At 40.9% G+C, this 23,643-nt stretch overlaps 1 protein-coding gene across 2 annotated transcripts in view; it reads left to right on the top strand.

The window, feature by feature from the left end:
- Positions 1–4,794: 4,794 nt before the first annotated feature.
- Positions 4,795–23,643, top strand: part of TRPC6 (transient receptor potential cation channel subfamily C member 6) — a 130,314-nt gene continuing 111,465 nt past the window's right edge. For both annotated transcript variants that reach the window (XM_047878804.1, XM_047878803.1), the window contains exon 1: positions 4,795–5,271. In XM_047878804.1, the coding sequence (XP_047734760.1) occupies positions 5,102–5,271 (170 nt within the window). In that variant the 5' untranslated portion in view covers positions 4,795–5,101. The remainder of the gene's footprint in view (positions 5,272–23,643) is intronic.

Raw genomic sequence — 23,643 nt, 5'->3', positions numbered from 1 at the left:
ACATTTCTTATTTCTAAGTTTTAATAGTTTTCAGTTAAAAATCTTAATTTTTTTAACAGACAATTACATCATCTGTCAACTAATAGGTTTATATTTGTCTTAAAACCTTTTATCTTATTTATTTATCACATTATATTTATCATATTGTTGAAGTTCCTAGTTAATGAGTAACAGTAATGTACAGTCAGATCTTTATCTTATTCCTTATGTTGATGGGAGCATCTCTAGTATATCTTCCTGTTGGTTTTATCTGAAATAGGTATTCTTCACCATGGTAATGATGTGTCTGTTATTCTTAGGGTACAAAGTTTTTTATTTTAAACATACATTAGGAGTAGATATTAGAATTTTATCAACTGTAAATTTTGGATCCATGAAAATGATTTTTAAATTTTGTACTTTTTCTTAAAGGATTTTAGTGTTGTTGTTTTTTTAGTGTTTCTTTAATTTACCACAGTTGGCATTCATTAACTTCAGCATACACTTAGCATATGTAGAAAATTGAGGTCCAGGCTGTATTTGAATACTTCCAGTGATAGGAAAATAACTACCTATAAAGTAGCTCCATACGTTCTTAATACATCCTTATTTACAGAACCTGGGTGACACTGACCCATAAATCAGTCTTCTCAACAGTCTCCTGACTACGAACCACTCCTCTGTTACCTGGCTCATATTTTCAAATTTTGGTGCCAAATATATTACACGATGTCCTTGTTCAATAGTTTACTGAAAGCATTCCAAAAATTCTACCAAAGAAAAGTTAATTTAGTCCAACATGACTTGTTCTAAGTGAAACCATGGTAATCACAAGTGCTTACAAAATACCCATTGGGGGCACCTGGCTGACTCAGTTGGTTAGGCGTCCGACTCCTGATCTTGGCTCATGTCATGATCTACAGTCATGGGATCAAGCCCAGAATCAGGCTCTGTGTTGACAGTGCAGAGCCTGCTTGGGATTCTCTCTCTCTCCCTCTGTCTCTGTCCCCTGCCACCTCCTGTACGCTCTCTCTTTTGCTTTAAAAATAAGTAAACACTAAAGAAAAAAACTTCATCCTTTATTTAAAAAAAAATACCATATGGGGCACCTGAGTGGCTCAGTCGGTGAAGCCTCCAACTTCGGCTCAGGTCATGATCTCATAGTTTGTGAGTTCAAGCCCCACACTGGGCTTGCTGCTGTCAGTGTGGAGCCTGCTTGGGATACTCTGTCCGCCTCTCTCTCTGCCCTTCCCTCTCTCTGTCTCTCTTTCTCTCTCAAAAATAAACATAAAAAATGCCTATATAGTAATGTTAGGATTCTGGACATCTATGTTAAGCTCAAATTAAAGCAAAAAAAAAAAAACACAGGTTGCTAATATTTCATATGTTCCTAACATTAATAAAGTTTTAGCTGTAGCAGGGATATTAATTTTTTTAAATGTTTATTTTTGAGCTACAGAGAGAGACATGGCATAAGTGGGGGAGGGGCAGAGAGCGAGGGAGACACAGAATCCGAAGCAGGCTCCAGGCTCTGAGCTGTCGGCACAGAGCCCCGCGCAGGGCTCAAATTCACAGACTGCGAGATCATGACCTGAGCCAAAGTTGGGCACTCAACCACCCAGGCACCCCTGCAGCAGAGATATTAAATGTAGTTATTATAATCCGTTACTTTAAAAATTAAGATACAGAGGTTCAGAGATGTAGCACCTGTAATTATTTCACTCAAACGTTAATTTACACAAGGCCTTCACTGATAGAAGATCAGGCGTTTTGAAGTTTGTAAGGTGTTTTTGTTTTTCCCTCTGTGGATTCTACTTAAGTTAGGAGTCAGAACTCAGAGTCTGCATACCTTAAATTATCCAGATGAATTGCTGACTCAACCATTACTTGTAGCAGTTGGCCAGCTAACCCCAAACTGCATTTCCCAGCAAAGCTCTGTGTCAGTGGCTTCCTCTCAGCCCCAGCACCTCATAATCTGCAGCCGCCCCAAGTCTTCCATGTGACCCCTTCCTAGCTTCTTCTCGAGTCGTTAAGCATCTCATAATGTTTTCTCAGCCTTTTGTCCCTGATGCCAGAGGCAATTCTGTTTTCTTTCCCTTTGGGCTCTTAGCCTGTGTCCCTCTAGAGGGCAACCCTTTTCTTATTCATTTTGCCTCCAGTGACTTGTCAAAACACTGTTATAATAATTATGCCAGATTTTAAAAAGTTAATCAATAATCAAACAGTGCAGATGTATGCAATGAGTTGACAGTCCTTTCTTAATGCATCCCTCCTGCCCCCATAGAGGTACAAAGCACACCTTCATCCCCGTATCTTGGAGTTACAACTGAATGTTCTGTTTTATCTCCGTACCATCAACATACTACATAAACACATGAAATTACATGATACTTTTTAACTCTGTGAGAATCCTAAATTCTTCACTCATCCGACAGGTTTTCACTTTGAGAACTATTGTTTTTCATTCACCCAATTTTCTTCACTGGTAGATCTACTCAACACTGCTGCACTTGATTAAAACATGTTAATTAGCTGAGAAGTTGTCTTGTCTTCTTGTTCCACCATGTTTTTTAATGTAATTGAAGAGACAAAACTTCATAGATAACCATACACACAGAAAGAGATAGATGAGCCCGCAGTAATTATATATCCATTTGCTGATAAATAAATGAAGCAGAAGGAGATCAAACGTCTTCTCTGCAATCACAAACTTTCAGTTAAGGGATTGGTTAAAATAAGAACCCATGCTATCAGACTACTAATGTTAACTTCTTCCTAGTCCCTCGTGAAGCCCTTCAGAACCTCCCAATCCTGTGTGCACTGCCTTTCTCCACCTGTGAAGATGGGGATTTACTGGTCCAGTAGTCAGTGTTTGTCAAATAGTAGGGAAAAGCATGTCTGTGTTGCAAAACAATAAACTGATGTCACATTGTAAGTTTAGGGTAATAATTTTTTCAGTGTGAAGGTTGGTATCTGAGAATGAAAAACAGTGTGATGAGAAAAGGCACAAACAGCTCAACTAACTGTAACAGCAAAGTAATTCTGTCCCAATTTTTTTTTTTTTAAGTTAAAGACTAGTACTTCAACTAACGACATCGGTCTTCTCCAACTTTGTTTTGACTCACAGACTTTGAGTCAGGTTGAAAACAGGGGAATATTACTTCCCCCACTAAATTGTTTCCCACCCTTGATGTTTCTAAGCAGACTACCTTGGCGCTATTTAAATTAAACATTTATTAACTAATTCATTCAAGTATCAAAGCTGTTGAATTCTTACAGATAGTATTCACCATAAACAAACACATTTCAAGCAGAGTGTCTTATTGCTATGTATAATCACCAGAAAACAATAAAAATTTTAAATCATGGCTCCAGATGTTGAGAGATCAAAAAGAGATTCTTAAATCAGGAACAATACACTTCAGAATAACAGAGGTTAGTTTTTCTGGGTAAAGGTGCTTTTAGTGGTCAAGAATGTTTTCTTATTTTCTTGGTCTACACTTTGTCTGTCCGTCCATCCATCCATCCCACATACCTGTGCCAAACACAGGCTGAGGCCCTCGAGAGACACTGCTTCCCAGCCTCTCTGAGCTTTAGTTCCTAGTGTGCTGGCAGAGTCAGATATTCTGAATTTGTTATCTTTCCCCCTCGATCAAGTTGATTGCTTTTGCTCACGCTTCCAATATCCACTGCATTGCTTACCTGTTCGTGGGAAGCGAGGGTACCTTTCCTCTGGAATTTCAGACAGTCTGGCTGTCTTCAATCCAATTGTAATGGGCTTCTGATCTTTTCAAGTCCGGCTCCTCCCCAGGTCTCTTCACCTAACTGGCACCTCCTCTAAGAGGTCTCTTTTAACCATCTAACCTGAAATAGTCCCAGTTAGTATCACATCAACCTTATTTTCATTGTAGGCTTTGTCTGGTACTTTTCATTTGCCTGTTTACTCTGTGTCTTTTCTTCCATGAAAGCTCTTTGAAGGCAGATAGAGCCCTTATCAGGCAAATTTACCTCTGAATCCTAAAATGGTGCTTGACACACAGCTGCCATTGATTAAATACTCATTGAATGAATGAGTCGATGGATTCCTAATTGACTACTGCTTGAACTACTACAGATATGGATTCATCCTTACTGAGAAGCTTTCTCACATCTGTGAAGATTAAATCAGAATTTAAAACTCAGTCTTAACATTAAAAACAGTTTAGAAATGTGGGGAACATCTGGCAGAGAAATAATTTCAGCATTTGCAGTGATGGAAGGAAAGGTTTTCTCTGAAGTAAGCAGCTTGTTGTCCTCTTCATCGTATCATCAGAAAATGCCTGCCTATTTTTGTTGGTTTGCTCAGGAACTGTGCACATCTGGTGTTGGGAACATGGAACGTTGTTCATTTTAAAGTAAAGCGTTGCAGTAACTCCAGGGGTTGGGAATGGGAGAGAAAATGCTTTAAGAAAATGAAGACAATCTGGAGAAAGGAGAGGGTCTTGTCCTCTAAAAAAAAAAAAAAAAAAAGTTCCTTTGGTTCTACAAGAAACTTACCTAAAGGAACTTCTAGAAAGTTGTCAATATGTATGATTTCTAAATAAGCGGACTTTTAGGGGGGAGAAAGAGAGAGAAAGGAAGGAAGGAAGGAAAGAAAAAAAAAGAGAAAGAAACAAGGAAAGAAAGAAAAAGTCAAAGAAAGAAAGAAGGAAGGGGGAAAGAAGAGACGGAAGGAAGGAAAGGGAAGGGAAGGAGGGAGGGAGGAACGAATGAAGGAAAGCAGACGGCAGGAGCACGCGGCTGTCCCGCCCCAACCCTCTCCAAGAGCCGGGTTCGATCCCTTTAAAGGAGGGGGCGGCCGGGAGGACGCGGGCGCAGGGCGGGCGTCCGGTCGGCATGGTAACTCGTGGGTCGGGCCCCGCGCCCGCCTCTGCTCGCTCCGCCCCCACCCCACCACCCCACCACCCCCACCGCGGGGCCCCCTCTCCGGCCGCGCTCCGGGCGGGGCCCCCGCTGCGCCCCCAGTGCTGACTCGCCCCCAGGCCGGCCTGGAGCCGCTGGCGGAGCTCGGAGCCGCGCAGCCCGCACGCCCCCTCTGCACTTGGTCCCCGCGGCGCCCCGGCCAGCGGGTCCCGGGCCGGCCATGAACCAGAGCCCCGCGTTCGCGCCCCGGAGGGCCGGGTCTCCCCGGAGGGCGGCTGGGGTCGGTGCACGGCGCCAGGAGAGCCGGGACTACCTGCTGCTGGACGCGGGGCCGGGGGACGGCGGCGGGGCTCAGCCCCCGCGGCCGGAGCCGGGTTACCACCGCTGCGGGTGAGTGCCGGGGGGGAGGGGTGCGGGGGGTGGCTACCGCCTCTCCTGTGCGTGCGGGGGATGTAGGGGTGCGGGGGGGCTACCACCCCTCCTGTGAGTGCGGTGTGGGGGTGCGGGGGGTTACCACCGCTGCGCGTGAGTGCTGGGGGGCTGTCGGGTGGGGGGGTTGCGGGTGCGGGGGGCCTACGACCGCTGCGGGTGAGTGCGGGGGCAGGGGTGCGGGGGGCATCGAAGGGGGCTACCACCAATGCGAGTGAGTGCGGGAGGAGGGTGGGGGGGAGACCACCGCTGCGAGTGAGTGCGGGCGGGGGGGGGGGCAAGGGGGAGCTACCACCCGTCGTGTGAGTACGGGCAGGGGTCGCCACGGGCGGGCGCGGGGGAGGGCGCGTCGCTGTGTGTCCCCGGTGAGCGCTCGTGGGGATGTCGGCGGGACTGGGGGAGGAGCGCGACCCCGGGGCGCCCTGTCGGGCGGGTCACGGTCTGGACGGGGGACCGGGGTAGATTCGCGGCCGCTAGACTCGGTCCGCGGGGCGATGCCAGAACTCTTGGGATCTGCGGGGTCCCCGCCCGCCCCGGCCCTGGCCCTCCTTTCCCGGGTCGTCCAGCGCCCGACTCTAGGGCACCGACCCGCGGGCTCTCCCCGACCCCGTGGCACCCGGCTCCCACGGAGGGCGCGCAAGGGCGAGGGCGTGCGGGGCGGGAGACTCGTCCGCGGTCGCGGTCCGGGTCCCGGCGAGGGGGTCGAGGTCGTCCGCAGCCAGCTCTGAGTAACGAGCGGATTTTACTTAAGAAACTGGAGGTTTTTCTGGGGGGAGGGGAGTGGAATGAGGGCCAAGCCCTCCCTCCCTCCCCAGCCACCCCGAGCGCACTTGCGGCCCAGATAGCGTTTCTGCTCCTGTCGCTTGGCTCCTCCGGGTTAGTGTGGCTTCCTGAAGCGTCACTTTCTTTCCGCACGCGGTTCCCGGGTTCCCGGCCGAGAGCGGTAACGGGAGAGCTGTGTGTGCTGGGGGTGGGGGTGGAGTCGGGGGTGGGGTCGTGGGGGCAGGCTCCTGGCAAACCCCTGTTATGGACCCGTGTCCTTTCAGTCTTGGTCAGGTCCGCCCAGAGTCCAGGCCTGGTGCCCTTTCCTTTCTCAGGAGAGGTGAGCCCCCGGAAACGGTGCATCTGATTTTTCCCAAGATAAAAGAAGTAAGTTGGAACTGGTACCGTTCGTCTATGTGCTGTACAATTTGAAAGCATTTATTATTATCTTTTTTCCTTCTCCAAAAATTAAGATCTATTTCGCATACCATGGAATTCACTTGTTTACATTGTACAGGTCAGTGGTTAATGCATCTACAGAGCTGTGAAGAAACACCAGGAACATTTTCATCGTCCCCAGTGAAGTCTTGTCCTTGACTTTAAATTAGAAAACACTTCTGTGTGTTATAGCACAGTGTCTCTCATGCTGTAATGGACATACGAATTTCCTGGGAATCTTGTTCAAATGCAGACTGTAACTCCAATAGGGCCTACGTGCAGCCCGATATTCTGCATCAACAGCGATATCTGAGATGTGTTGAGGCTCCTGGTCCATGGACCACACTATGAGGAGCATGGGGATCTATGCCAAGAAAAACAACCAGGAAAAACAAATCGATCCTGGATATTCTGAATACAGCTATTTTCAAATTTGCTTTCAGGGTATATGTTTAAAACGTAAGTGATTTTTTTAATTGGCTTAGACTTGAGATCTACTAAGCCTGAGGGTTATATATTTAGTAATGTTGTCTGAAGCTAACTTAAACAACTTTAGAAAGCTACATTGCTTTTTAAAAATTAGACTGTCCTATAGACAAAATTTAAATTTTTTCAACTGATAATTCTATAGTCAGTCCCTTGTTACTATGTCTGTGAGAAAAATAATTTGATTTTAAAAACTTGTGGTTGTAAATTAGTGGTGAGAGACACTGGTTCCAAGTTGTCGTGTAAACTTTCTCCAATGCTTTATGCAAATGTGATCCCCCTGCCTTACTGATTTGTCTACTTCTTAACATCACCCACTATCTAGAGAGTAAGTATTTTTCTCTCTTAGTTCAGGAATCTCAGACGACTAAATGCATAGACCAGGGCAGTAGACAGATGACACATTTTAATTGCTTCAATTCGTAATGAACATCCCCTGTATCATGCTGAAGATAGTATGATGAATTTAAGAGTGAACCATATTCTGGAGTAAGACTTGGCTTTTGTCTAAATCTATTATTTCCCAAGATTCTTTATGTTATATATAATTATATTATATAAGTATATTATCGTGTTCATCACTGCTTACTCTGTTTTTCCAGTGGAATAATCTAGTAAGTAAAAATTTAATCAACAACAGCATTCCCCACCTATGATGTATGAGATCAAGCTGTAGAAGACTGCTTCCTTCTGGTGGAGAATAGAAATAAGCCCTTCCTTACACTTTTGACTTTGATTTAAACAATTTCATGTCTTTTCCTGGAGTGGGAGGCTTACTATTTGTGAAAGAGGCACTGTGGATTGGGCCTCACCATTTTCTCAAATCATTGAGATTTTTCCTTTATAAGATCACAAATCATTGCAAGTTGTCATTTCTGTGGGATAAATTCTATGACTTTTGCTAAATACTCTGTTTCATAGTTTGTATATGTAGAAAGATTTTTATGTTACATTATTTATATCATGAGGCTTCTATTCCTGAGGAGTATGGCAAATCATCTTGTTTGAGAGCAGTTACAGATTTTCAGGACTTAATAGTATAAGTGGTAACATTCAAATGGTGTTTAGAAAAAAAAAAAGATTGTTTCTCTTTTTTTTCCCCCAAGTTTTCTCACAAATCAATTAATATACTGTATTTTGATCAGTTTGTAATGGTGATTAGGAGGAAATGGTCCATGTCCTTCCAGGATCCCAGGAGGTATTTCACAGAGTTATTTCATTTAGAATTTAAAAATATGTCTCTCTAGTCCGTTACTTCTAAACAAGGGGAAGAATCCTGGACGTAAAAAATAATGTGAAGGGTTTCTAACTACTCAGGATCTGAAATACAGTTCCACTAAACTTGTGCTTTGGAAGGACTAATTGGTTAAATGATTGTGAATAATTAAACAGTAAAGTATTCATACACTAAAGCAATGCAGTAGACTGAGATCATCTAAAAAGCTCATGATTACAAACACTTAGTAATACTGGATAAAATATTTGACATGATTTTAAAACAGTAACTAATTTTGCAATCAGCCAATCAGTCAATGAGAAAGGATTATTACCATGTACCTGAAGCAGAGAAGTTGAAAGTCAGAGGGTAGCCTGTGTATGAACGGATGCCGTGGCTTCCCCAGGGATTCTGTGTGAACACAGAAGGTGGTGTTTGACGTCTGCATGGACAGAGATGAAGTGAAGGCCTTGGTCCCAGTTAAGGCGCAGAGCTGGGACTGAGACATGCCTGCCTCCTGCATAAACCCAGGACCGTTACTGTAATGAACGGTTAGGCTGGAAAAATGCCACCAGCACAGAGTGAGAACAAGAAACGTTATTAGTGAGAGGCAAAGAAATCTTCCCTTAAGAATTGTGTTCTTTTAGCCTGCATGTCATGTGAGTTTTTGTTTTTGTTTTGCACACCACCTGCTGACCTAGAAATCTTCAAGTAGAAAAATAGCCCTGGGGCTCCTCAAAGAGTAAAACCCAAAACCATCCTGAAAGCTGGAACCAACCACCTAGAGTGCCAAGGACTTTCAAGAAAACAGCAAGCCCGCTGAGAAAATGCTCCCTGAGATACATGACCAAACACCCAGGGAAACAATCAACCAAGACTGAGCGTGAGCAGATGATACCGTCCATGAGGCAGAGTCAGCACAAGGCATGACAGCAGTGTTTAAACTTAAAGACTTGACATAATACAACAACATGAAAGAGATGGAAAATGGGTGCGTATAAAATGTTGACAGCATATAAGAAGAAATCATACCCTAAGAAAATAAAAGACTTATTTTTTTTAAAAACAAATAGAAATTCTATACATAAAAATATAGTTTTGAAATAAAAAACTCACTGGAAGGGTTAAAATGCAGATTAATCATAGCATAATTGATGATAATAGCCAGGGTCCAGAGAGAGAACTAAATGATAAATATAAACATTGGTGAGTTATGGAGCGAGAAGGGAGGAGGCTCAGAAGGAGAGAATACAGACAACAACGGAGAGGCAACATTTGAATAGATAAGGGGTGATAATTTTCCAGAAATGATGAATTGAAGTACAACAATGTTAGGGCAATGCACAAAACTAAACCCATTTCAACATACCATGTTGAAATTGCAGAACATTAAAGATAAGAGGAAATATACCAAGATACAAATGAACTAGGAACAAGATACTTGAGTGCATAAGTTTTAAAATAAAAATATACACAATGGAAATGCACTCATAATGTATCTTGATTCCTGTTATGTCATGTGTAGCTTGAAAGAACTATGGTTTTTCTTTCACGTAAAAGCATTGTTTATTCTGTATTAATGTAATGTTGTATATACAAAGTTAGTGTTCCTTTGCTGATAGGATCTCTTTAAATATGGATATGCATAAAAAGGGATTCGTATGTAGTGGTTTAGATGTCATAGAGAATCCTAGTATCTCTTATGACCTTTCAGAAAACCCATAAAGCAAGACCTGGACTTTGGTTAAGGGTTTGCAGTTTGGGAGCTGCTAGCAGGGGAGAAGGAAATGTAAAAATCACCTTCGGATTTGCTTCCCCTGCTTTTAGGAGTGGACATCTGCCCCAGCCTGTTGGATTTACTGTGGGTCTTTTCTAGTTGACCACTTTGGAGATCTGTTTTGCACAACAGAAACTACCCATTTTGTTTCCAAATGTCCTCTGGCTTGAAGTAATCAACATCCGCTGATAACAAATTATCATGAACATGTTTTTTTAGGGGGTCAGCTTTGTAGGTTGTGGAGTTATTGCCACATGTACCGAAAGGCCCACATTTATTCTGTAACAGAATGTTACCTCTAGGAAGACATTGCACCGTTTTTTTCCTAGACAGTTTTGTCCCTTGTGTTGTAAGAAGTAACGTCATAAGGCAATTCATCTTTGCTCCTAGAGAGTAGATCATAAAATGAAAACATTTTCTTGAGTCCATTCTTGTGTTTCTCACTCCTTTGTAAAACATGCGAAATATCATTGGATCCAGTTGGATAAAATTACCACTTGTGATTGCTCTTTGTTTAGGAATCTTTTGCTGCTTTCAGTCCAGGGAGAAGTGCTCATCCAAATGCCAAATTCCAGTTAAACTTTGGCGTCTAAAGTCGGTATGTTGTTCAAGACTCTTCAACCCTCGGAACTGATTGACTCATTTCTTACAGAACGTCTGTTGGCAGCAAGCGATCAGGACTGAGTGTTACAGGGAGCAGAACATCCATGATGGCAACTGTTCTCTACCTGATTCGGGTAGCTCAGCCAGGACGAAGGGGAGAAATGATGTTAACCAAAATCATTAACAGTGTAGTGCCAGTGCTGCTTCAGTAGAGGAGGCATCGAAAATATTTACATATATCTGGGGGGAACTAACAGTTTTGAATACCTACCTTGGAGCAGGCCCTTTTCTTGCTATCATGCAAATATAATTTCCTCTTCAGAGTGGTCACCTGGCTATTTTTAATGTCCCTTTTATAAAAGACAGTGCGGAAATGTAGACATGTTAAGCGATGTTGAGGCAGTTGCACGGCTGGTAAGTCGCTGTGGGTTGGACAGGCAGCACATCTTAGGGAGTGCGGGCTGGCTCACGGGGGCAGAAGGCTGTGAGGTTGCTCAGTGGGGTATGTGGTGACGTGTGCTCCTGGAGGGCACCCTCGTCATTTCTTCTTCTCCGTCTTCTCATGGCTACTTGAGAGAGCACAGGTGGGCTCTGATCCCCTGAAACAAGATTGCTGTCCCATGCTCCTGACATTGGGTTGTACTCTGGGTGAGGGGAGGAGGCAGGAAGGAAGGTTATGATGAGCAGTGACACATATGTTCACCTTTGCCTTGTCTTTCTATTGAAATCATCATCTTTAAAGATCAAGCTTTATACTCCACTTCCTCTTTCACTAACTTAGGAATCTATTCATTTATTTCGACCTTGGCCTTACATGACTATGTGTAGCAATAATAAAATTAATAAAGATAAAAATAATAAAAAATTATGAGGGGCTTCTAAGTGCTAGGCTCTCTTCTAAGTGCTGCATACCTTCTACCTGATTTAATACTTATTTAACAAGCCTATGAGGTATGCACTGTTATAATCCCTGGTAAGAAAGAAGAAAGCACCACAGCAGGGAGGGTAAGTGACTTGCTAAAGATTGCACACTTAGTAGTTGACAGAAAGAGGAAGGAAGGAAGGAAGGAGTAGGAAACTCTATTTTATCACTTTTGCAGATAAACAGGGAAACTAGGTTTTAAAACACAGCCAATCTTTGTCACCAAAGGAAAATCGTGAATATGCAAAAACCCCATACATAATCTGTAGATTACTTACTAATTTTACCAGACGGTACATAAACTGATGATGGCTCTTCCAAGACCACAAGAGAGGAAGCTTTCTTTTCGGCTTCATTTCTGCCTGTCATGTGGATGAAGTTGCTTTTGTGCGGTAACGCAGGCTGTATTGGAAAAACTGACCTCACTCCAGTGTGAGGTGTGAAAGTGAGGATTTCAGTGCATGATGTGCATGATTTTTAAAGGCATTTTCCGTGGTATTCATCTGAAAGTGTGTGTTACCGGAAGGCAGTGACAGTGTGGATAGCCATGTGAAGACTGATGCCTATTCAAGGCCGATTTCATTTTCAAATTCCAGTACCTCTGGTTTGTAGCACAAAACCTTCACACAAAACTCGGAAGAGTTTTCTTTGTGGGGATTTCCAACAAAATCATCTTGAAAGTTACAATAATTGGAAATGACATGATTTATAAAGCGTAAAATTCTTTTAGGTACTTAAACTGTTACAGGTAAAACTCGGGTCTGTTGCTACTATGTTGACTTCTTTGAGGAAGAATTGTGCATTGAAGGGTTGAAGGGTGGCTTGCCGTGGTGACTTCAAAGCTGATCCCTGGGCACAGTGAGAATCCCCACTACTGCCCAGGGCAACGTTTTCTGCAGAACTATCTTTTCTTGGAGGGCATTCAGGGCCAGACATTGTATTCCATTTTTCAGAATGCATTACTCTCAGTAAATATTTGTTTAAGCTCCTTTGATGTTCCAGGCAGCATATTTCATTGAATCTAAAGTTCTATCAATTGTGAAGCCTGCCCTGATATTTTATTTTAATTTTTCTTAATGTTTATTTATTTATTTTTTTTTTTTTGAGAAGAGAGAGACAGAGCATGAGCGGGGGAGGAGACAGAAAGAGGGAGACACAGAATCTGAAACAGGCTCCAGGCTCTGAGTTGTCAGCACAGAGCCTGACTTGGGGCTCGAACCCACGGACCGTGAGATCATGACCTGAGCCGAAGTTGGATGCTTAACCGACTGAGCCACCCAGGCGCCCCTGCCCTGATATTTTATATACATTCAAAACACAAGCAAAAAATGCTGTCAGTTAAACTATACTTTAGGTTTTTGTTTTGTATCTATTGAAACAGCTCTTTGTACTTAGATACAGATTTGGTCACATGTAACTCTTATACATATATGAGAAAAGGAAATATAAAGAAAATAAATTTGGTTAAAGTATTCCCACAGCTCCTTCACATCCAGAAATGGACTTTCTGAGTCACTTTGCAACTCAGAGACTTCATTGCCCATGTTTTCCCACGTGGAGGTGTCCTCTGTGTCAGAAAGAACACTGGACGCAACATTTTCTTAAAGAACTTGTGGATTCCCTGATAGACCAAACGCTGTTGGTGCTGGGCAATTAACAGGACTTTGCAATCATGTGGAGCTAGCCTATTTTGCTAAATAGTTTCTGGTGTTTGCTGTTAGCGTAAATGACAGAAGACGTGGGGCAGGAAAGATGATGAGGCAAAGACTATCCTTGATGGTGTGTCCCACATTTACGAGGTTTGAACTTTCTTCTCTTGCTGACTTTAAAACACAGATAAGACTATGACAGTCTTGCTTTATGTGGTGAACTACTTTGATCCTCACAGCAAACCTGTGTGGTAGGGTCTAGGATTTCCGTCTGTAAAAGAGGAAGCAGAGGTTCAAAAGCACAAGGTGCCTTCCCGTTTTATGGCTGTCAGGCATCTGAACCAGGACTTGAGCCCATATTGGACAGCTTATTTGGGCTTATGTTTGCTTGCTTGCTTGCTTGCTCGCTTGTTTTTTGTCCCTCGCTGTCTGGACCTCTTTCCCTCCAGGAGAACCACATCTCCACGAGGACAGGGATCTAGTCTGTGAACAGTGACTGAGAACTATTCAGCATTAAATGTTTGGTGAATGAGTGAATCGGTGTTTGCTTTGTACAAACTGATGTCAGTGGATTGGCCTTATCTCTGAAATGCTTGTCTTTCTCGTCCTTAAATGGTGTTGCTAGACTTTGGCATTAAGGTGCCATGTTTTCATCTTAGCTTTTTCAGAAACACCACACTGTCAGATTCTGTTCTTGCAGCGCAGGTCATTTGATGAATTCCAAGAGCATGTGGTATATACTTGAGCCCTGAAATGGTGCTCATTTAATATCTGTGATAATCCTACAAACAAGAAAATATGAATATAAACTATTTCTTTTTTTGCATTGTGCTGATAAAACACCCATGGGAATTTATCTTTTCTGTTTTTACTAAAATGGTAAGAGGAAAGGTTCTTGGATTTTTATGTAAGCTCATGGAAATAATTTTATAAAAACTGAACTTCCACAGACCAAAACTGATTATATCTAGGAAAGTCTTCAATACTTAAATGAAATAATCCAATTTAAAATGGAGAAAGTGGGAAAGGAATGGTTAAGTGAAAATGGTCTGAAAGTTGCATATTATTGATAATAGATTTGGACCTTGATTTGGACCAAGTTGTGCCTGGGCAAACCTTACAGTCAAAGTCATTTAGTTGCTTTTCGTTATAATCTGTCTTCTAAAAGTTAGATCAGTTATTTTCAAATTGTATTATAATCCCCCGTCTGCCCAGAGAGGCTTGGCAGTTATCTTCACCCCCTTCTTACATGCAAGAGTCTGAGACACACTCACTAGAAAATTACAGTGAGAGGTATTTACTAAAGGAGCAGTGTTGCACATTATGTGATGTAAACACTGAGAATATATTAGCAGCTTCTTGTCTAAACACATATACCAGAGGGTGAGGATGTGGTTTGCAAATCTGGCTGTTGAATCACCTGGATTATTTTTAAAAATACAGATTCCCTAAGAATTATGAAAGCCCGACTAAATCAGAATTACCAGGGGTATTGTCTAAGAGTAACATTTAAAAATAATCCCAACGGAGGGGTACCTAGGTGGTTCAGCCTTTTGATTTCAGCTCAGGTCGTGATCTCATGGTTCACGAGATCAAGCCCCATGTCAGGCTCTGCTCTGTCAGTGTGGAACCTGCTTGGGATTCTCTCTTCCTGCTGCTCCCCTCTCCACCCTCTTTCTCAAGAATAAATAAATACTAGACATTTTTTAAATTCCACTAGCATTTTGGTATTCAATTGTATCAGCTACTTTATTTAGATTCATTATGAAAACCAGAGTTAGGAACTAAAGCTCATTTAAATCAAGAAAACCATTACTGTGTATTCATCTAAGAATAAAGCCATGAGATTAAAACATTCATTTTTCTAACTAGGATCCAATGATCAGATATTATCGGATAAGTTGTGAAATATTGTCTTTTTATCCAGAAAATTCTCATCAAATAGTACTGTGTGCCATGTACTGTTGATATATTTTAGGAGAATAATGACGTGTCTGTATCTTACGCTTGATACAATGTCAGGAAAGTAATTTAGTGTTTTATGAGAAAGTATGAGAAAAATGACTTTTCAAGTTTATTTATTTTTTTTTTAATTTTTTTTTCAACGTTTTTAATTTATTTTTGGGACAGAGAGAGACAGAGCATGAACGGGGGAGGGGCAGAGAGAGAGGGAGACACAGAATCGGAAACAGGCTCCAGGCTCTGAGCCATCAGCCCAGAGCCTGACACGGGGCTCGAACTCACAGACCGCGAGATCATGACCTGGCTGAAGTCGGACGCTTAACCGACCGTGCCACCCAGGCGCCCCTCAAGTTTATTTCTTAAATAAAAATAAGATGAAGTAATTTTATATTTGTACTAAAGGACCAAGAAATTTTATTTTTATCTTCATGTTGACCTTCTTCCTGATGTGGATTATCTGAAATTTCAGAAGATGTGGAGTAAGTCCGTTCTTACTCAGATCACCCAAGATTTTATGGGGTAAAATTACCCAAGGGGTGAAGATTTTCTTGTTAAATAAGCTCATTATCACTTAGCTGGCTTCCTTTTTCTAAATATTATGAGGTTTTGGAAGACTTTTTTGAAATTCTGCCTCCGATGATGTATGTTGGCAGTCATCCTATTGCAAAACAACTAGGTTCTGCATAAAACAATTTATATTTCTCTGCTTGCAGGAAGTAAGGGAAGTCACCAGCCCAGCCCCTGTCTGTACACGTAAACACACATGTACAAAGGCTTAGGCTAGCAGAGCAGCATTGCAGAGTGAGTTCTCATGAAAGGCAGAATTCCTGAAATCGGGTTCAGGACACCACCTTGGACTGCTCAGTTAACTCCAATCCCCTAGCTTCTGTGCAGATTGGTGATCCTTGATTTGAGTGTGTATTTATTTAATTCACCCAACACAAGAAAACAGCCATCATGAGTAGGAGTCCGCAGAAACCACATACAAGGTATAAACTGTTGAAGGAATTCATATAAGGATTAGCAATAAGAGTATAAAATGATTTTGTATGAATTGTGTAAAGAAATAAAGATGGAATCCCAAAAGTGAACAAGCATAAGAAAATTGTTCAAAATGAGCAAGCATACTGAAAAAAAAACCCCAGAAAACAATAATACAATTTTCATAAATAAAAATTATCAGTGAGTTACAAAGATCGATAGACCAGAGTTAGCTCTGGAAGATTGCATGTAGCCTGAAACAGAATTGCCTGTAAGGGAAGAAAAGTTAGCTGTAACCTGGAAGATACACATTGAGAAATTTCTCAAAATGCAGAAAGAAAAGAAATATAACCTGTGAGAGAGGTTAAGACATGTAGAGGTTAGAATTGGAAAGACCAGGTTACATATATTCAAAATCCCGTAAACAATAAACAGAATTGTGGTTGAGGAAATAACTGGAAAAATAGTGTATAAGTCCTAAGAACTGGTGAGCAATAAGGCTACAGAGAAGCCACAAAATGAGAGATCTGCACACAGGTACAAGGAACTAGAACTGGATTATACCAACTTCATTAAAAATCATCTTGTATGGGACACCGCGGGGCTCAGCTGGTTAGCTCTGGATTTTGGCTCAGGTAATGATCTCATGATTTGTGAGTTCAAGCCCTGCATTGGGCTCTGTGCTGACTGCAAGTGGGATATTCTCTCTCTCTCTCTCTCTCTCTCTCTCTCTCTCTCTCTCTCTCAAAAAAAAAAAAAAAATTCTTGTGAACAGCCAGAGAGTAAAATACAAATCACCTACCAAGGAAAGAATTTTATTTTAGTGAACTTCTCAACAGCAGCATTGGCAAGAGAAGGTAGCAGAATGACATATTCAAAGTCACATTAATGTTTTGTACTAAGGAACATTCTCTTTCAAGAAAGAGTTTGAAACAAAGACATTTTCAGGAAAAAAAAAACCCAAAAGAGTTTATAACCACCATATTCACATGAAAAGGACGTGTAAAGGATGTACTGATCTTTCTCAATTTATGATGGGGTTACATCCCAATAACTCGTTCCCAACTTACTGAATTTCATAGTTTAGTCTTGGCCCGCCTTAAAGGTTCTCGGAACACTTACGTTATTTTACAGTTGGGCAGAATCATCTAATAAAAGCCATTTTATAATAAAGTGTTGAATATTTCATGTAATTTATTAAAAAAAATTTTTTTAATGTTTATTTATTTTTGAGACAGAGAGAGAGCATGAACGGGGGAGGGTCACAGAGAGAGAGAGACACAGAATCTGAAACAGGCTCCAGGCTCTGAGCTGTTGGCACAGAGCCCAACGCAGGGCTCGAACCCACAGACCGTGACATCATGACCTGAGCCAAAGTCAATCGCTTAACCGACCGAGCCACCCAGGCGCCCCTCATGTAATTTATTGAAGACTGTACTGGAAGTGGAAAGCAGAGTGGTTTTCCCTGGTGGACAGGGAGCTGTGCCCAGCATCACCAGAGTATCATACCACATGTTGCTGGTCCTGGAAAAAATATCAAAATGCAGCATTTGATGTATGGTTTCTACTGAATGCAGATCATTTTCACATTATCGTGAAGTAAAAAAATTGTAAGCTGGACCATTGTAAACCAGGGGCAGTCTGTACTGTATTTTGGAAATGGAAACTTTTCCTAGGAGGATGGTCTGAGGTAAGAAAGGAAGGAGAGCAATGAAACAGATACATATATAGGTAACTTTAACCATTCTCCTATACTAATAATTGCTAATGTGTGAGTTTAAAAAAAGGACAGAAATAAAATACTCAACAATGTCATGTAAGCTGGGAGCAAGTCACCATACTTAAAAAAATCCTAAAGATGTATTGTTTGGGAGTGGATGATGATTTAACACCAAAGGTAGACTATACAAGAATGTACACAAAAGTAGAAATAGAGTAGAACTCCTCAGATCACTGGAGAGAAAATAAAGAGGAAGAGGAAAGCAGACAAACAAAGAACTAGGGAAAAAACAAGTAAGGGAAAAGAAGCCTAGAGAAAGAAACAGGATAAATTCAAAGCCAAAAATGAGATGGTAAAAACAAGTCCATATATATCAGTTAAGATAATAAAAATAACTGGTGAAATTCACCAAGGGGATAACACAGATTTGCAAAATGGATTTTTCTTAATCTAGCTATTTTTCATTTAAATATGAGATATCCCTAAAACGTAAGGATATGGAAAAACTGGATATCAACAGAGGAAGAAAGATATATCTAGAAAGCACAGAGAGAAATATGGGTAGGTACACTAAACCAAAAGAAAAAATGCTTTAAAGGAAAAGCTGTTAGTAGGGAAATAGAGGGGCCACTACAAAATTATAAAAAGTATAATTCATCTTTCAGGTGTAAAAGTAAAAACCTTGCATACCTACCATGAAGTAGCCTTAGAAATAAAAGCAAATATAAAGGAACTCTAAAAGCCGTATTGAAAACCTACCATCATAGTGGGGAATCTCAATTTTCAATAGGTTGAATAAACATTTTTAAATAAGGAAAACTTGAAAGTTAAATGATCTAGCATGATTTATTTGACATATATAAAATCTGGCTATTTAAAGAATGTCCACTGTTTTTCAAGCACATGTGAAACATTAAAATTTGTTGGCTCTGCTTCTGGGTCTAGCACATATAAATTGTAGCAAAGGATATGTATCTCATAGACTGTATGATCACAATACAGTTGAGTTATATAAATATCCTGAGGCCAGAGAAACAAAAGCAAAAATGAACTATTGGGACTTCATCAAAATAAAACTCTTCTGCATAGCAAAGAACACAATCAACAAAAGTAAAAGACAATCAATGGAATGGGAGAAGATATTCGTAAACGACATATCTGATAAAGGGTTAGTATCCAAAATCTATAAAGAACTTATAAAACTCAAAACCAAAAACAAATAACCTAGTTAAGAAATGGGCAGAAGACATGAATAGACACTTTTCCAAAGGGGACAACATCCACATGGCTTACAGACACATGGAAAGACGCTCAACATCACTGATCATTAGGGAAATATGAATCACAACCACAATGAGATATCATCTCACACCTGTCAGAATGGCTAAAATAAAAAACTCAGGAAACAAGTATTGGTGAGGATGTGGAGGAAAGGAACTCTCATATAGCAAAAATAAAGAGTTTCATAAATTAGAAAATTATGCATTTATGTATACATTTCATGGATAAAGAAGAAACCATAATAGAAGTTTTAAAATACTTAAAGATAAATTACATTGAAAATGTTTCAGATGCTAAAAATTTGAAAATTTAACACATAGTGGCCAATTTCTAGAATAATAGAACATACCAAAACTGACTCATGAAGCTAGAGAAGTCCTAAATGGTTTTTATAACAAATAAAGGAATTGAATCACTATATAAAAATCTTCTCATAAAGAAAAGATGGATTCAGAGAATTTTATAAGTTTTAACATTTCGTTTTTTTCCTTTTAAGTTTTTGTTTTAATTTCAGTTACTTAACATACAGTATAATACTAGATTCAGGTGTACAATATAGTGATTCAACACTTCCATACATCACCCGGTGCTCATCACAGTTTAGTCCTTAATCTTTATCACCTATTGAACCCATCATCCTAACCACTCCCCCTCTGGTGACCATCAGTGTGTTCTCTATAGTTAAGAGTCTGTTTCTTGGTTTGCCTCTCTCTTTTTTTTCTTTTTCCCATTTGATCATTTGTTTTGTTCTTGAATCCCACAAAGGAGTGAAATCATATGGTATTTGTCTTTCTTTGACTGACTTATTTCATTTAGCATAATACTCTCTAGTTCCATCCATGTAGTTGCAAATGATAATTCATTCTTTTTGATTTCTGAGTAATATTCCATTGTGTGTATATATTTACCACATCTTCTTTATCCATTCATCTGTAGATGGACATTTGGGCCCTTTCCATAGTTTGGTTATTGTTGCTAGTGCTCCTATAATCATCGTGATACATGTGTCCCTTCGAATCAACATTTTTGTATCTTTTGGATAAATACCTAGTAGTACAGTTGCTGGGTCTAGGGTAGTTCTATCTTCAACTTTCTGAGGAACCTCCCTCCATGTGTTCTCCAGAATGGCTGCACCAGTTTGCATTCCCACCAACAGTGCAAAAGGGTTCCTCTTTATCTGCATCCTCACCAACATCTGTTGTTGCCTGAATTGTTAACTTTAGCCATTCTGATAGGTGTGAGGTGGTATCTCATTGTGGCTTTGATTTGTATTTCCCCGATGATGAGTGATATTGAGCATCTCTTCATGTGTCTGTTAGCCATCTGATGTCTTCTTTGGAGAAGTGTCTACTCATGTCTTCTGCCCATTTTTTTTTAAAGTTTATTTTTATTTATTTTGAGAAAGAGTGAGAGCAGGGGAAGGGCAGAGAGATTGGGAGAGAGGCAATCGCAAGTAGGCTCAGCACTGTCAGTGCAGAACCTGATGAGGGTCTTGAACTCATGAACTGCGAGATCATGACCTGAGCTGAAATCAAGAGTTGGAGGCTTAACCAGCTGAGCCACCCAAGTGCCCTTCTAATGCCCGTTTCTTAAATGGATTATTTATTTTTTAGATGTTGAGTTTGAGAAATTATTTATAGATTTTGGAAACTAGATTATTTTCTGATATGTTATTTGCAAATACCTTGTACCTTTCTGTAAGTTACCTTTTAGTTTTGTTGATTGTTTCCTTTGCTGTGCAGAAACTTTGTATCTTGATGAGGTCCCAATAGTTCATTTATGCTTCTATTTCCCTTGTATCCGGCTATCCTAGTGAGAAGTTACTTCTGCTGAGGTCAAAGAATTTGCTGCCTTTGCTCTCCTCTAGGATTTTGATGGTTTTCTGTATCACATTTGGGTCATTCATCCATTTTGAATTTATTTTTGTGTGTAATGTAAGAAAGTGGTCCAGTTTCATTCTTCTGCATGCTGCTGTCCAGTTTTCCCAGCACCATTTGTTGAAGAGATTGTCTTTTTTCCATAGGATATTCTTTCCTCCTTTGTTGAAGATGAGTTGACCATATGGTTGTGGGTGTATTGCTGCTTTAAAAATTTTTTTCTTTTTCAGTGTATTTTGTCAATTTAATCACAATATGCTATAGTGTGGATCTACTTTTGTTTATTTTTATGGGAGTTCTCTGTGCCTCCTGCATTTGGATATCTGTTTCCTTTTACAGATTAGGGAAGTTTTTAGCTATTGTATCTTCAAATAAATGTTCTGCCCCTTTTTCTCTCTTCTTCTTCTGGGACTTCAGTAATATGAATGTTACTATATTTGATGGAGTCACCAAGTTCCCTAAGTCTCTTCTCATTTTGTGTAATTCTTTTTTCTCTCTTTTGTTCAACTTAATTATTTTCCATTAGACTGCTTTTTAGATCATTTTTCATTCCTCTGCTTCTTCCATCCTATTGTTTATTCCATCAGGTGTGTTTCTTATTTCATTTATTGAGCCCTTTATCTCTGCTATTTTATTCCTTATCTCTGCGTTTTGGGTCTCATTCATGCTTTCCACTCTATTCTCAATTTCAGTGAGTATCCTTATGATCATTATTTTAAATTCCTTATCAGATGTATTTTTCATATCTGTTTTGCCTGAATTCTCTGGTCATGACCTTCTCTGTTTCTTCTCTGTAAACTTCTGTTTCCTCATTTTGTCTGCCTCTGTGTGTGTTAGGAAAGTCAGCTGCATCTTCTGCACTTGAGGGTAATAACCTTATGAGGAAGAGGTTGTGTAGTGCCCTGGTGTGTAGTGTCCCCTGTTCCCCAGTGTCTGGCACTTCTGGGAGTGTCTCCAGGGTGTGCTGCATATGCATTGCTGTCGTGTTATGGCCACTTTATCCTTCAGGCCAGTTGTATTCAGAGACTCTCTTTGCCTGCTGTGGGCAGTGTTTGGTCCCTGGCCTTTATGTGGTGAGTTGTAACTAGGTGTGTTGTTAATCTTCTTGTGAAATGGGACCTGTCACCACCTCCCCTAGAATTGAGGCTCTGCAAAATTCCTGTGTCAGGAGATGTGGTGAAAGCAAGGATATGGGCCTGGCTTCTCTGGGATGGGTGAGCGGTGCATGACTGGGAAGGGCATTTTCACTGTAATGTGTGGGGGGCAGTGAGTCTTGGTGGAAGGAGGTTGCATAATGAGTGTTGGCACTGTGCTTGTTCATGCAGGTGGCCCTGTGCTTACACTAAGGGGCAAGGGAGGGAAATGGTGCCAGCTAGTTCCTTTGTTGCCAGAGGGGTTTCTCTGTGAATGCTGCATATCTCGGACATGGTCTGAGATGAGCAAGTAACCTGCCTTGTGTGCCCAGGTGTTCCTCAGGTGAATTTTCCATGCTGTCCATCTCCAGGTTGTTTGCCTGCCTTCTCCCCAGGAGTTAGGGCAGTGCCCTCTGGGCTTCCTCCCAGCCAAGCCTTCTGACCTTTGAAACTCTAGGCTTTAAGCCACCCCCCCCCCCCATTGGTGGCAAGAACTCAGGAAATTTGGCCCCTCTCACTTCCCAAGTATGAGGTCATTTTCCCCATGTGCTCCCTTGTGTGCTAGTCTGTCTTTTGCCCTTCTCCACGACTGTGGCTTTCTTTGCACTGTGGAGTCCCCAATCTGGTTTTCCCCAAAACTGCATTTCCACACTTCCTACCTTCTTTGATGTGGCCTCTTCTCTCCCTTTAGTTGTGGAGTTTGTTTTGTCAGTCTTTGGGTCGATATCTGGAGTATTTAGGGTGGTCTGGCAGTTACCTAGTTGTGTTTGTGGAAGGAGGTGAGCATAGGGTACTCCTACTCCACTACCATCTTCTAACCAGTAACACACTGCTTTTTAAAATGTTTATTTATTTAAATTGAGACAGAGAGAGAGAGAGAGAGCATGTGAGCAGGAGAGGAGCCGAGAGAGGGGGAGAGAGAATCCTAAGCAGGCTCCTTGCTGTCAGCACAGAACCTGATGTGGGGCTTGATCTCATGAACTGTGAGATCATGACCTGAGCCAAAATCAAGAGTCAGACACTTAACCAACTGAGCCACCCAGGTGCCCCCAACTACAAATTTCTTAAAGGTAGATCACTTCATCCTCTGTCCCCCTCTGTCTCTGCCCCACCCCTGCTCATGCTCTTTCTGTCTCAAAAATAAATAAACATTAAAAAAAAGATAATTTCAGTCGCACACAAACTCTTACAATGGAATCATTGTAACCATCATACACCATCCAAAATAGTATAAAAAAATAACATTATAGGGAAATTTTATTCATCAATATAAATACAAAATTTTCTGAACAAAATGTTGGTACACCAAATCCAGAATGTAAAGTAAATAAGCTATGTAATTCACCACATCAGTAAATTAAAATAGAAAATATATATGATCATCTCTGTAGAGACAGAAGCATTTGATGAATTTCAGTATTAATTCATGATAAAACTCAACGAAATAGGAATCTCCACTAATCTTTAGGAAGATATTCTTAATATTGAAATCTTGAATACATTTCTTCTTCAATTCAAGAGCAAAA

This window comes from Prionailurus viverrinus, chromosome D1 (assembly GCF_022837055.1).
Source record: "Prionailurus viverrinus isolate Anna chromosome D1, UM_Priviv_1.0, whole genome shotgun sequence".
In the NCBI taxonomy this organism is placed as follows: Eukaryota; Metazoa; Chordata; class Mammalia; order Carnivora; family Felidae; genus Prionailurus; species Prionailurus viverrinus.
This window is presented reverse-complemented; position numbering and strand designations above follow the sequence as displayed.